Source organism: Melopsittacus undulatus, chromosome 4 (genome assembly GCF_012275295.1).
Source record: "Melopsittacus undulatus isolate bMelUnd1 chromosome 4, bMelUnd1.mat.Z, whole genome shotgun sequence".
NCBI lineage: Eukaryota > Metazoa > Chordata > Aves > Psittaciformes > Psittaculidae > Melopsittacus > Melopsittacus undulatus.
Genome location: NC_047530.1, coordinates 34,531,433 through 34,546,385, shown reverse-complemented (window position 1 = coordinate 34,546,385; position 14,953 = coordinate 34,531,433). Strand labels below are relative to the sequence as shown.

At 40.8% G+C, this 14,953-nt stretch overlaps 1 protein-coding gene across 6 annotated transcripts in view; it reads left to right on the top strand.

Annotated features, from left to right (window-relative positions):
• NRXN3 (neurexin 3) overlaps window positions 1–14,953 on the top strand; it is a 962,180-nt gene that overhangs the window by 287,979 nt on the left and 659,248 nt on the right. For all 6 annotated transcript variants that reach the window (XM_031048774.2, XM_031048773.2, XM_031048775.2 and 3 more), the window contains one exon: window positions 8,388–8,591. In XM_031048774.2, the coding sequence (XP_030904634.1) occupies window positions 8,388–8,591 (204 nt within the window). The remainder of the gene's footprint in view (window positions 1–8,387; window positions 8,592–14,953) is intronic.

The following is a 14,953-nucleotide window of genomic DNA, read 5'->3' as shown; positions in this document are numbered from 1 at the left end:
CCTTTGTGAATGTTGTGATATTCCCATTTCCATGAAGCTGCTTGCCTTATACTAGCTGTAAATACTTAACCAGCTCCTCTCCCTACTTCTTTTCAGTGTGTCAGTCTCTCGCTTCTGGCCCCCTCCTAAATTAGAAGTTTCCTGGGTTGAAGAATGGTTGCTTTTTTTAAAAACTCTACAGTGGGTATACCTGTGATTTCTGTGGACAAGGTTACCCTTCAGTTTGTAGAGCCATGTTTTTTCTCTACTCCCTGTCCTATTAAAGCACTTCTTCCAGGACTCGACATAATTCAAGGTTTTGGGGTTGTCAGATGAGAAAAAGAACGAAAAGGAGATTGAGGGTTATCTGGTCCATGCTGTGAACCTTCCTTAAACCAACAGGCAATATGACAGTTGACAATCTGACAGGCAATTTGAGTTACTGGGTTTTTTTTTTCCAGTATTCAAAAAAATAGAACTGGGGGGAGGCTGTTCTGCCTCAAAACACAAGGTTATGAGCATAGTTCACATGACAGCCTTGCTTTCCAAAGATGGTAGGCTGGTGATAACTGCCTTTTGGGTAGGTTTCCCACATCTGTGGATTTTGTAGCAGGGCCCTCATCCCCTGGAATTTTGGGGAACTAATGCAAATTTTACTGCTGAAAGCCACCCTTAAAAACCTTTCAGTTTTCACCTGAGGGTCAGCAGCCACTAGGAGATGTTGGCAGTGTGTGGCATACCAGTTCAGTGGGAGCATCCTGGCTTGTGGAAGCAAAGGACTGAAAGCACAGCATTTACATGTGTTTAGTAGTGCCATAATAAGTTTGTTTAGTAACTGTAATTGTTTTGAGGTGATTCAGCAGGGGTAAAGATTTTGCCCAAGGATATATAGTGTTTGTATGAGAGCAAAGTTTTGAATCCACTTTCTGCAGTCTTGACAGCATGCTGTAAGCAGTGCTTTCCCATTAATGTGATAACTCACAAGACAGAATCTTTTCCATCTTAGATCAGTAGGAACTTGCAGATACAAGGTGATGCCTGTGAAATAGCGCAATATCCAGTTAAATTGGTGCATTCTGGCACTTGTCATAGAGCAGTCATGGTTGAAAGGGATCTCTGGAAGTCTCTGTCCCAACCACCTGCTCCAAGTGGGGCCTTTAAGAGCAGAATGAATTGTTAAAGGCATTATCCAGTTGAATTTTGAATATTTCCAAGGGTGGAGTTTCTGCAGCATTTCTGTCTCAGTGTGTGGCTACCTGAGCTGTGTAATTTCTTCTTTACAGCTTTCTGGAATTTTCCTTGCTACAAATTGTGTCTGCTTCATCTTTTATTTTTCACTCTACACCTCTGAGAGGAGCCAAATGCCATGTTAGCTGTAACCCCCTTTCTTAGTGAACGCTGCTGAGAAGACAGGGATCAGATGCTTCACAGAGCTTGACACTGCCATGAAGAGGTCTCAGAGGTGTTCAAACTAAACAAAAGTCACATAGCTTTCTAAATTGTATCACCTATATAATGCAAACTCTAACTGTCATTTTAGTAGCAGATTTCCCCATGCCTTCCCCATTACACTTCTTGGCTTTGAGGAGCAATTCTTCTACCCTTAACCTTGCTTGAGATTTCTTCACAAATAGTTGTACACAACTCTGTAAATGTTAGAGTGACATTTGGAGTAATTTTGAAGAGCCTACGTGCTCCTTGGTTCCTCTGTGCCTCTGCCAAGCTTCATATAGCATATAGCCTTAGTGGTCACCTCCCAGGGCTAGCAATAACATTTACAAGCTACAGTTTCCTCTGCAAATATTTCCACTGTGCTACTTGGTGCTCTTACAGCTCCTCCCTACCCCAGTTCTTTGTGATTACAGCCTGAAGAAAGGAGATGCAAAGTTTATTAGCTAACATTTATCTTTCATTGTGAATTAAAGGTTCCCTCCCCCCTTTTTATTTGTAACCATCTACCTGACATCACCTTTTAAGTAACTTATCCTCCTGTGGTGACAATGGGAGGAGAGGAAGCACATGCCAAGCCTGATGCTGATGGAAGCTAGTACATACTTATTTGCAGGGTAGCCTCTTAGGAACTAAAAAGTTCATTCATTACAAAAGTTAAACAGAGCAATAGTCCAGAGTATGAAGGTTTATGAAGTTTATTAGTTGAGGAAGATTTGGGATCCTGGATCCTAATACACCTTCTCAAGGTCAGTTTAAAATTTAGAAGGTCTTAATTGAAGCTTTTGTTGTAGACAATAAAAAATCTGGTGGGCTTTTCCCTTACAATGGTGGAAGCTTCACAGTTTTAACTAGTTTCTTGAGCTTTCACCCACTTTGGGCTGAAAGTTCTCAAGACTGGTTTACAGGATTTTGGTGTTATATAACTTAGAAAAGCAAGATGTTATTTTTGGATTCAGAAAAAAAAAAATAAAAATCATGTAATTCTGAAGAAAGATCAGAATTGCTTCCATCCATAAACAGAGTAATTTCAATGTTGAAACTTCATTAAACAAACTGGTTTGGGTTTTGTTTTAGTTTGGGCTTTTTTTGAGAAAAGAGATTGTAATACTTGCATTGCAACCTGCACTTTCATACAGATTTGTTACATGGGGCTCTTAGTTTGCTTCTGCCTAGATTTTTCTATGTCTTCTATTTTGTCTTAGTAATCTTTTATGCAGTAATTTGGTGTTTCTGCTTGTGTTTGGAAAAACCACAAAGGAAATGGGTAAAAAGTATGTAAGATAGGATGGATAAGATATATAGGATAAGATAGATAAAGGAAATAGTAGGGTATTTATTCTGTTTTAACTTTCTAGGTGTGATTTGCATTTCAGGAATTTCTTATTTGATACGAACCAACCTGCAGTTCTGGGCTATTTTCTGACTTAACTCTATGTTAAAAATAATGAAGTGTTTGAAATCATGTTACAAAATAAATTTTGAAGGTTTTGAAAAAATGTATTTGATGAAAAATATTCATCTGGATGTCATCCAGCCTATGTAAACATCTGCTAGCAATTTTTGTCTATAGCACTGGCCTTATAAGTGACAATTATTATTACTGCTCCACCAGTATTCTTGCATCCATGAAAATTTGATGAATGCCTTGAAGCTAGCTCTATTATCTCTCTCGTTTGATGCTCATTTGGAAATATTTTGTACACATTGTACTGATAGGGGTGTCTTATGTAATTATGCTGCTTCTAGTGCCTGTTTGGTCTTAACTGATGTATACTATTCAAATTGGAGCATTTGAATTTAAGAAAGTAGTATACAAATCAGAGAGAAGCCAGAGGTGAGGAGCAAAAGAAGTGAGTTTTATGAACTGTAATTCAGGACAAGTGAACAGAAGGGGCTTGCTTAGTCTAGAACAGAGTGAAGGAGCTGGAGTAATTGTGTGCTGGGTTTCAGGATACAAAGGTGCTTCTGTAAAGCAGCTGTATAACCACTGCAAATAAGGAAGGAAAGCATCACTTTAATTTGAAGCAAATAAAAATTAGTATTGATGTTGCCAAAGTACTTTAGTTTGTGAGGGAGATTAAGCACTGGCAAAACCAGATCAGGTTCTTTACATTTCTGTGGTCATATGTGTCCAGAATTTTAACTGTTTTATCTTCATGAACATAACAGTACATAACAACTGATGATAACGCTATTGACATCTTGTCAGGCTGAAATCTTTCAACCAGAATAGCTTTATCCTTTCTAGCACTATAAACCTTTCAGTGGCTGATTAGTGATATTATTTGCAGGGTATTTTGCTAGACTAATAAGCCCCATACTTATAAGCGGGTATTTAAAGAGTGTTCTGTGTTCTCTGTGGTTGTCCCTCTCAGTGCTAGGAAATTACATTTACCTCCCTTTGATTTACTCTTTCCTACTTGGCAGGCTAAGTAAGGTGGCACCTGGATGGGAGACATCCAGGGAAGATTCAATTAGCAGAAAAAGCACATAAAATAAATATGGACTTTTCTTCAGCAAGGAGCAATGCCAGAGCATCGTACCAGTGGCTTCATATCCCCACCGTCCTTAGGGCATGACAGGCCTGCCCAGTCCCCAGGGCTCCCCCACCCTGTCCACATCTCAGCCCTGGCCTGACCCTGGACTTGCCTCATCACCATGTTTCCTGGGCTCTTGGTTGGACCTGGCCACCATCCGCAGCTCTGTTGTGCTCGCGTCCTTGGGGGTGTTGGATGGGCCTGGCATGGGGAGCCCCACAGCTCCCAGCTCCTGGCCTGCCAGGTTGATGTGCAAGGTCGTAACCACTTGAGTGCACTCAAAGTTCCCACAGCCTTTCCGCCACCAATAAAAGGAGCATTATGTCCCGAGTCTTGGTCAGATTCCAGTCTGAGTGATTATATTTGGGCTCCCCAAATCACTTGAGAGACTTGTGTTGTTGAAACTCATCTGTATGGAATCCACTTGGACAGGAATGAGGATTTTTATTTTTTTCTTAGGCTCTTTTTTCAGTTTTGGTTGGGTGTTTTTTTCTTCTCCACCCCCCCCCCCCCCTTTTTTTTTTTGGTTGTTTTTTTAAGAATAATTTTGGTTTTCAGAAAATTAAGTCCATATTTATTTGTAGCCATGTGTCTGCTAATGACTATGGAAGGGAAAGAGGTGTGGTGTGTAATGCCTACAGGAAAGTTTTTTCTGGTTTGTGGATACAAAGCTTTGGCACTTTTTATTTAAAGATATTTGGATTCTGGCAAGAAATATTTCCATAGAAGCATTTGGTCCGTATTCCTTGGTGGTTTTGAACATGTTTTCCATGCTTGCTCCTTCCAGGTGTCTTCTGCCTTTCCAGTTGGTGGCACTTGTGTCTGGAAGCCCTGCTCAGTGGGAGCAGGTAGCCATAGCTGACTCTTACAAATGCAGCTAGAGCATGTTTCATTCCCTGTACTGTTGCTGGTGGTGACTTCAGCTAAACTTTTTATGAAGGGTGGATATTTTTTCCTACTTTTTATATTGTCATCTTTCTGGAAATTTCAGGAAGTAAGCTACATTGTAGTCTAGGAGGCAGGGGAAAGAGACCACAGGGAAGAACAGGAGACTACAGAAAAAAAAAATAAGAGAAGAAAGGAAAGGGGCAAAGAATGGAGATTAATACAAGAGAGAGGTCTAGGAAGCAAGAGGAAGAGCATGAAGAGGTCTCGAATATTTTTCTCTCTGTATTCTAAGAGTATGCCTGTTGCTGTCTCCCCAGGAGATTTATGCAGAGCCCTGTGGGGAAGCAGCAGTGAATTGCTCTTTTGGATGCTAAGTGTAAAATTAAAGCTGGCAGGGTCTCAGAGCACAAGACTTGGAAGCTAATTGCTCCTAATAACATATTGATTTTCATAGTTCTTTGGCTTTGTGTCAGGGCGGTTTTGAATCAGCACCTGGTTTCTTCCTCTTCCCAACTCCAGGCTAATGGCAATGGAGCTTCTGGCTTTGGGATCACAAATAAATGCCCTCTGGTTCTTTTCGTCTGTGCAGATCTGTCTGTCTTTGAAACATGGTTTCACTCATTGCTGCTATGCATGTCTGAGACATCCAAGCATAATATCTAACCTAAAAGTAGAAGGGTGGAAGCAGTGTGCATGTATTTTAACCTTGGGTAGCTATCCTGCTGCCTGTATTTATGGTGCCGAACAAAAGGATTATAGTCCTATTGCTGCAGATGGCTGATAACAACCAAATGGATGCCTGTATTTGGGCAGAAGTCACCAGCACAGGTACCTAAGAGGATGAGGTCACCTAGTTGTTACCATGTTATGTTCAGGCCTGAGCAGATTTGATGTTTGTGTTGCTGAGCTGTTACCATGCGTTCCTTGAGTTTTAGGCACTGACTGTCTGGACAAGGAGATAGATTTTATTTATATGACTGCTACTAGGCAATACTCTCCTCTGAAGGAGTGCTGTTGTAGCTGCAAGGAATGGTCTGTTTTGCAAGATGTACTGAAAAAGCTCCCAGATACTCCAGATGGTGAAGGCTTGCAAAGTGAGAATGAAATCTCTTTGTTTTAAAAAGATGTCAAGTGCATAAGTGGTCTGAGCTGCGCCAAGCTCAGGTCAGGATAGAGCGCACATAAGAACAGAAACTTTTCCTCTTCTATGGTTATGCAAAGGCTGTTTCAACTGTTCCAGGCTATTAAATTTTATTTGCTTAATTGTTGCAAGTATTCATCACCCCCTGTTTGTAACAGACTGTTCAGAGAAGGGACAGTAATATCTGATTTAGGCTACTGTGGAATGTCAGTTTAAACACTGTCTAGACTTTTATCTTCAGCAATTCTGGATGTTCTTCAGGTCATTATTACATAAGTGTAATAATAACGGTTGGGATTTCTTGTCTAAGGACAGAAATTTTCTGGCAGTGGGACCAGGAGATGAAGGACATGAATTCTTTTTGAAGGGAAGAGGCACATCGTTGCAACACTTCTGGTTTCTTGTCTTCTAGTGTCTGCAGAAAAACATTCCAAACTTTCTGTTTCCAAAGAACCTAATGTATGGTGCTATGGAGAAGGAAGAAGCAGAGCAGAGCACTTGTGTCAGCTGCTCCCACTTGTAGTCCTGATCTTCTGACCCCCTTTTTCAGGTGCTAGGGCAAGCAACTGTTTCATGCAAGGCACATCTGAGCTCAAGGCATCAAAAGAGCCATTTCATGCTTGACTGCATTTTCTAATACAATCCACAGAGAGAGATGGTGGAAAGAGAGCAAGGAGGGTTTGTGTGTACACACACATTGCCTTTGAGTGTAGGTATAATATACAGTACATTTAGTTCCAGCTTGCAGCTGTGGGTGACAAGTAGGAGGTGCAGACGTGAGGGGAAAGAGAATTGCACTTTGAAAAGAAGAAACAATTCCCCCACCTTGAAAAAGAAGCTTTCTTTCCTTCTCTCTAAGTGAAGATGTGAGTCCCCAGGGCAGCACTGACAGCTGGTACCCAGAAGGTGTATGTATGGCTGAGTGGGTGTTGCATGTAGAGAGCTTTATGTGTACAGACCATGGAGGTGTGTGAGGAGTGCAGCTAAGAAAACAGGGATGCTGTTCACAGCCATGTTACTTCAATAGCACTTCCAGAAAAGTTTTATTCTTAATAAGTTTGTATGTCCCATGACCAGAGAGGTACTACATACCAACTATTAGCACAGGGGGTTGCTGCACTAGCACAACTACAGTGATCCCCACCAAACGTTTTGTAACCATATAGATGTCCTCTGACACTTTATCAGCCTGATACTTGTATCCTTATCTATCCCCTCATTTGCATATTTATTACACATACAGTTACATACACATACACATACACATACAGTTCTTTTACTGGTCATTGTGGAGCCAGCCATGAGTCCTTTCCAGCATGGACATATGGCTGTTCCTCAGTTTCCCATCCATCTACCTACTCTAGTGTCTAACATTTAGGCTGTGGGGAGAAGGGATGTTCTTGTTCATGCGTTAATATATTTATGTAGATTTGTGAATCTGTGAATAAAAATGTTTTGGAGTATATTCCTGCACTAAAACAATGATTATCATGCTGTAGTGGTTGCTGCAGTTCTATCACAAGACTTCAGTTCTACTCCCTTAGAGGACAATATCAGTTTCTGCAGGCAAGACCCTGAACAAATAGAGAATGTTAAGTACTACAGCTCCTTTCCACAGCTGAACTTACCATTTTCTTTGACATCCTCGGAGATGATAGAAAAATACAATTTCTTTATTTCTTTTCTTGCTTTTTTTATTGTTATTTTTATTTTCCACCTCTTGGCTTTCATTGTGCCTCCATCTCCTGATTTTTCCTGTGTTTGAATGACACTTAAACTTGCAGTGGAATTTGGTTTGTTCTTTTCTTTATTTGTGTTGCAATGCCATCAGTTGTGTCAAGAGTGCTCTCCTAATAGTAGTTGCTAGTAAGGAGGAGAAAAATATAAAATCACCAAACAGCAGAAACCTGATGTAGAAAAGATCTATTAGGAAACTTGCTTCATACAGTTGTTGTTTGTTCTTTGAAGTGCTAGTAATGGAATGGAATTCCTCTCTAAATAAGCAACAGCTCTCAAAAGTACCAGAAATAGGAACTCTAAGCCTTCAAAGGCAAGACTAAATGTGCTAGTAGAAGTGTTGTAGACATTATTTTAAACAGTCATTACAGCTAGTGCTAGGGAAGGCTGGACTAATAGAAGAGATTGATATTTTGGAAGATGTGAAAAACAGAGGCTTTGCCAGCTCATTATCACAAAAGGGCCCTATGCTAACACACTTGTCCTCAGGGATTGTGTCTCCATGGGTACTGCTACCTCCAGTTATGGTGAACACAGTAGCTTTGTTTGCTGCTCATACTTGTCACATAGGGTTGCCTAATGGAGTTTCAGGAGTGAAGATTGCAGAGGTGTAACTTCCTTTCATTTTTCGCATGTTTGCTGATTCCTTACAGAGGCCTCTATCTTGAGCTATGATGGCAGCATGTATATGAAGATCATCATGCCTATGGTCATGCATACAGAAGCAGAAGATGTGTCCTTCCGTTTCATGTCCCAGCGTGCTTATGGGCTGTTGATGGCAACCACCTCACGAGACTCTGCTGACACTCTGCGCTTGGAGCTGGATGGCGGCCGTGTCAAACTTATGGTCAATTTAGGTATCGTATAAAGACCTTCCACTGCCCCTTCACTATTATTTTGGGCTTGTCATTAATGTTCTTTTATAATTCTGTTTAATTTTTGTTGGTTTGATTGGATTGATTTCTAATATAACTGCTGAGATCTTCATAATATATTCTCTTGTGGAGAGAAAGTCTCTTCTGCATTGCTGCATGAAGATTTGCTGTCAGTTCTTCGTTATTAACAGTGTTGTTTTTTAAGTATGTAAGTTTTTAAGTTTCCTTTCTTGGTCTGGGACTGGTGAGCTCTGTGTGAAACATGCTGCTTGGTCCATCTTTTGATCAGTTACATCCCTCATTCATCGATCATCACTCAAAACAGTCAAAGCCAAACATGGAAGGGAAGCAAAATAGTTACGGTGTCAAGCAGAAGTCTTGTGCATCCCATGCCCTTTACATAATTTGGCAGAGTTTGATACAACTTGGTCTATCTTACTAATTTTCTAATTATTCCCGTTTTCTAACTGCTGTTTGGTTCAGCATCTGCTAAAAAAGTGCGTGTTTTTTTGATTTGTGTTTTTATTAAACTAAAGACAATAGTAAAAGTGCACACCCCATCACCAACCCAAAGGGTTGTGTTCTGTCTCCTTAGAGTTACACTTTCCTAGAAAATAATGAAAAAGACAATTAGAAACACCTTCAACAATGACAACAATACGAAAAAAATTGGGAGTAAATGTGCTCTTAGATTAGCCACAATCTGTTTTCTTGCCTGGGTGACAAATAGCCTTTCTAAAAAATGTAAGTACAAGTTGAAGCTTTCTTTTACTTTTCAGTGAAAAGTGAATCCTGGAATATAACGAAGAAGGGATTCTAAGTCAGTGCAAAGTCTTGTTGCACCATAGATGAGCTTGAGTGGTGATTTTAGGGTTCCTCATCCTTACCTGGGCAATATGTTGTCCAGAAATTGTCCTCTGGACTTAGCTTGTCTGTAAAAACAGCAGTTGTGTGTCTTTTTGGCTTTGAAAGTTCAAGATTGGCACTGGTCACTTTTAATGCTCACTGATATCTGTTACATCATCACCTAACCTTGAGGTGGAATGTTAACTCTTACTGCCTGGCATCTAAAAGACATGGCTACAGAATTATTTTTTTTTGTAGACTTATGGTCTACAAGTGCTTGGGAAGAGTATCATTGATGGTTTAACACAGGGACAAAATCTGTAAACCAAACCCTGTGTTAACTGAAGGCTATTTTTGCAGGGACTGAAGCAAGTTGTGTGCCAGGTTTGCCAGCTTTCCAGCTGGAAACTTTTGTGAGGTTGAATACTCCCCCAAAAGTGATGACAGGCTGCATCAGTGAAAACCTGTCAGCACTCTCCTTCTATGCCCAACTCAAAAGAAGGGTAGTTTAGACTGTTGGAAGCTGGACTGTGCTTCACCTTTCCTCTCTTCAGATTTATAAAACTGTCAGATATGTCTCTTGAAACGGGACTTTCCTTTTATCAAAAAGGAAGAAGAAACAGAATTTGAGGAGGAATGACCCTTACCAGAGCCATTTATTTTCAGTTGTTTATTGTAAGTCACATCTAATTCTTCAAGGAGACTGTTCATAGCCAGAATATCACAAACAAGAACCAATACTTAGTTATCTGATGCTGCCAAAATCCCCTTACCAGTGAGAAACAGTCATCAGCACCACCTCTGAAGACCTGAGTATGCTTGGTGCTGACTAGCTACATGTCAGCATCCCCCTGAATGTCTAACCCTTGACAGATATGTATAAACAAAGACTGTTTTGAGTGGTGAGTTATTTCATTGTACTTTTCTTACAAGTCATTCAATACTAAGAACTGTCTCTTCTCTTTGATCTCTTCCATTTGATTACTTATTATCATTTGTGTGGTTATTAAGGTCTTTCCTATGTTGTTTTTTACTTTTTTATTTTCTTTTTTTTCTTTTTTCTTTTTTTAAACTCTTGTGTGTATTTCAGTTGTAAAGCTTTCCCATACCCCATCAGCCATCGTAAATCAAAAGATGGTATTCAACCCTTCAAAGGCCTGAAGCCTGCGGCCCGCACAGCAAACAGCCCTGAGAACAGAGCGCATAGAGCAGCCTGCAGGGGCTGGCATATCCCACTCACCTCCTCAGCCCTCAGTGTCCAAACCAAACAGGGGTTAGAAACATCATACAGCAGGCAGGGTGGGCATGGGCAGCTGGGTGCTTGCTGTAGAAGGTGGGAGGGAAAGGAAGAGCAGTGATAAATAATTCTCTAAGGAAGAGGAGCAAGGAAATTGTTCCAGACCTTTCCTGTGTGAGTGCCCAAGGCACTGCACTCTGCATGTTCACAGCACGTCTCACAGTAGTTTGAGTGTTTGTTGTGTGAAGATTAGAAGTGCAAATGTGATACAAATCTCACTTCTGTTGAGCAGCACTCTGAAGAAATGGGTCCAGAGGGGAAGGAGAGAGAGAGGGAAATTAAATCATGGCTTGGAACATGCTTGGGAATAATTTCTGATGCTGAGAAGATGTGCAAAAAGGGAAAGAAATGGCTGGTCTGACAGGGAGATCCACCTTCACATTTTTCCTCCCATTCGTGAGTGGAAAGGCTATAGTGTCACTGACTTGTATTAAAGAATAAATAGTTCAGAATTTTTTCTCCCTTGCCTGGCTTATCTTCAGATCACTGATGATTAGAATAAATACTGCCTGCCTCCTGTTGAATTGAGTCAGTTCTCTGGTAAGGAAGTGTAATCATTCCTCTCACCTATCTTTTTCAAAAATACTTCCTCAAGGGTGTGAAAGACATCTTTGTCTCTCCAAAATGCAGTTTCTTTTGTCAGTCCTACATACAAACAGAGCAGGCATATTTTCTATTATTCTCTTTTAAATGTATGTGAACTTCTATGCCAGATTTCCTTTTGTGCAAATCATACACTCAGACCTGCAAGTATCTGGCCATTCATGCTCTTTCTTGTTAAAAATTTCTTTTCTATAATCTGTAAATACAAAGGCCCTTGATTTTTATTTTTCTCATAAACGTGCAAAAATATTTGTCAGCTGCCAGTTACAGGCGAGTGCACAGTCTGACCATGTGCAAGTTAGAGAGAGGCAAGGAGCCACACTATAACACGGGGTAAGAGTGTGCACAGGACCTCATCTGGTTTCCCAATAGAAAATAACTGGAAGTGAGCTTAGAAACAGTTAGGCCTTGATTATCTTTCTTGTCTTAGTCTTGCCTTAGGATGCTCTTCCATAATCACATGGGGATGCTCATCTAAAAGAGCAACCACTGTCCTCATTCAGCAAAGGTAACTTGCTTTCCTGATTCAAGATTAAAACAGCCTGGGGTCTTAGCAATGTCAAATAGATATTGCTGTTTTCAGACAACACAAAGATGCAGATGGTAAGAAACACGGGCCTAATTCTCAGTCTTCTGTCTGCTAATAAAGATATTCCTGTTCAAACAAGGAATCCCTTATGTCAGCTAATTGCAGTGTGCCTATTTAACCTTTTGCAAGGGGAGGGTCTTTGGCACATTTTCCAGGTGATATGCTCTGGAAAACATATCTGAGCACTTAGGAAGCAGCTTCTGGATTACATTAGAAGCTGATAACACAGCTGAGAGCTCCTGATGATGATTGCCAGAAGTCTTATTGCCCTGGTACTGTGCAGCAGGAAGTCCAAGCAGCTTTTTTTAAAGTATTCCTGAATTCCCAAACTGCTGCTGTTTTGAGCACAAAGACCAGGCTAAACCTGCACCTAACTGCCAGGGAAAGCATCCTCTGCTTTAGATTTGTAGAGTTGTATAGATTTGTAGAGTTGTTTAGAGGAAAAAAATCTTCGTTTCTGAAAACCAATGTAAGAGGGAGAAAACAGCTTCATGTATTAATGATTGGAAATTGGTTTTAGTTGCTTTGGGTAAGGCTCAGAATTAAGGAAATGAGTAAACCCCCCCTATGCTTGTTCTTGAAGGTACTGTGCAAAACGTAGTAGTGCTGGTATAGCAGCACAGGCAGATGCACTTGCATGCCTTAGCTGCCATGCAGGATCTCCACTGACCCAACTGGACTAAGTCTGGTTCGGGAGCTGGTTCTTTTGGAGTGCACTTGAGTGTTTCTGCCTAGCACCCCATTGCATGACATTGCAGAGCTTTCATGCTCACAGAATCTGGAGATCTCATAACACTGTAGTAGTTGTCAAGGCAACCTGCTCAGTGGCCTGGTCTCTCGTTGTCCTTTGAAATAAACATCTAGCAGCCAGCATAAGGGCTACGCTGGTTTTCAGTTTGAAACATTGATCCTTTCCCCTGGAGCAGCCAGTGGCTCGGCCTAAGGGTGAGCCCTGGGACATGTGGCTATATTGGTATTGCTACAAAAGAAATTAGAAATGCATAACTCCTCTGCACACATCAATAACACAATACTGGTTTTAGTTTCTAACTGATGAATGTTGCTGAGGACCAGCCATGTTTCCCTTTCCAGCACACTCACTGTTTAGCCAGTAAGAAATTCCCATGTTGTTCCAGCTGTGACAACTCTCTTGATCTCACTCGCTTGCAGTGAGGCTTGGGGGTCTCTCTTGCTCTTGTTCTCACTCTCCATCAGGTCATAGTGGGAAGTTCCCCAGCATGTATTTCAGAGCTCCCCTTACCCTACCCAACTCCTGTAAGGGATATAGCCACCACTGTATGGTGATCATAGCAATTGCTCCAGGACTGTTTGCTCCCACTTTTCTGTTGCGGTTGACGACACATGACAAACCTAATCGCACAAAACCAAACCCAGATTTTCTCAAGAGAAGTTCTGCTGAAAACAGACTCTCTCTGGCTATGCAGCTCCTGATTGGTGTGTCCCTGCTCATCACGGCTTTTTATTGATAGACTCCTATACTTTCCCCTCTCTCATTTTTTAAGAACTGCATTTAGTTTCAGCTGCTGAAGTAATTTTTCTACATCTGTCTCAATAAGCATAAAATTGGTAAAGTTAAGCAGCAAACTACATTTTATTTCTCTGCCGTTCTTTATAATCTCTCTTGTTGGGCCATATCTCTGTAATAAATATGACCATCCCTGCTGGTCACACCTTTAGTTGTCCAGAAGCATGTCTAGTAGCATGGTGCTACTATTCCTGGTCTTGATTTTCTGAGAGGTCAGCATGAACCAAGATATGTAATAGCACTGATAAGGTAACTCTTGCCCATGTCTTGACACCATGTTCACAAGGCTGTAAGTAGGCATTTATAAACAAAAGATCCTCTTATGGGTCATATCCTGAGATATGCTGAGCATTAGTGTGTTAGTGAGAGAAGCAATGCTCAGAAGCCCTCTAACTCAGGCTCTTCTACTTGTTTTCTTTGTGCAGATTCCTCAGTTTCCATTTATTAGGCATAACTCTTTCTTTCCATGTACCCCTCTTTGTCCCTCCCTTGCCTTTAAGCTCTGAACAAAGTGGGGCCAGCAAAGGCTCCGAGATCTGCCACTTCACTGTCCATTTCGTCTTCTCCCTGAACGTTCATCCCATTCAATCTTAGCGTTCAGACAGCAAGATGAGATCGGGCTCTGAGGAGCTGGCAGGTCTGGGGACCTTTTAAAGAAATCCTCATTCCTCCTGCCAAACAAAAATAAAACCTATTCCCAACCTCCAGAACTAGCTGAAATCTGGGCTGGGCGTTCGTGCGGTTAGCTGTTTGCAAGTGGCCATTTTATGATAGGACACAACTGGGCAATATATTAACCCTTTCCTCACCTGAATGGACAGCATAAATGTGCCTGTGCACATACTGAAAAGTGTTCTGGGCTGGGGGGAATGACAAGTGGGTCTGTCTTTGGGAGAACTGGAAAGGGTTAAATATTGCACCAACAAATCTCATAGGTTGATTTTACAGGTATTCTGTGTTGGACAGATGGTATATTTATGCAATAACAATATGAATTAATTCAAAAGAAACCAAGTGTAAAGGTTGACTTTGAGCTTCAAGCTTCTTAGAGAAATTGCTAAAGGTCTTTAAAAAGCAAAATGACACTGGAGTATTACTTGGTTTTGAAGGAGATTTTTTGTGCCTTAATTACCAATTTTTCTATTGTAATTCACATCACGGTCTGGAATAGAAGATACTCTTTGATGCAGAGGTTTCTATAAAAGAAAAATAGCTTTCTCTGTCAACATGTGGATATATATGTATACTGGTATATCTCCCTATACATATGTGTATATATATGTATATATATATATATCTATGTAATAAATATTTGTGTAGAATATACTGTACATATACACCCACTCCTGAACTTGTACAGACTGTATATAAGTATAAAATGGCCACATCTCTTTGCGTGTGTCTGTCCCCGGAAGGGTGGACTGATTGTTTTTGGATGTCTGCAGCTGTTACCTTGAAGGATG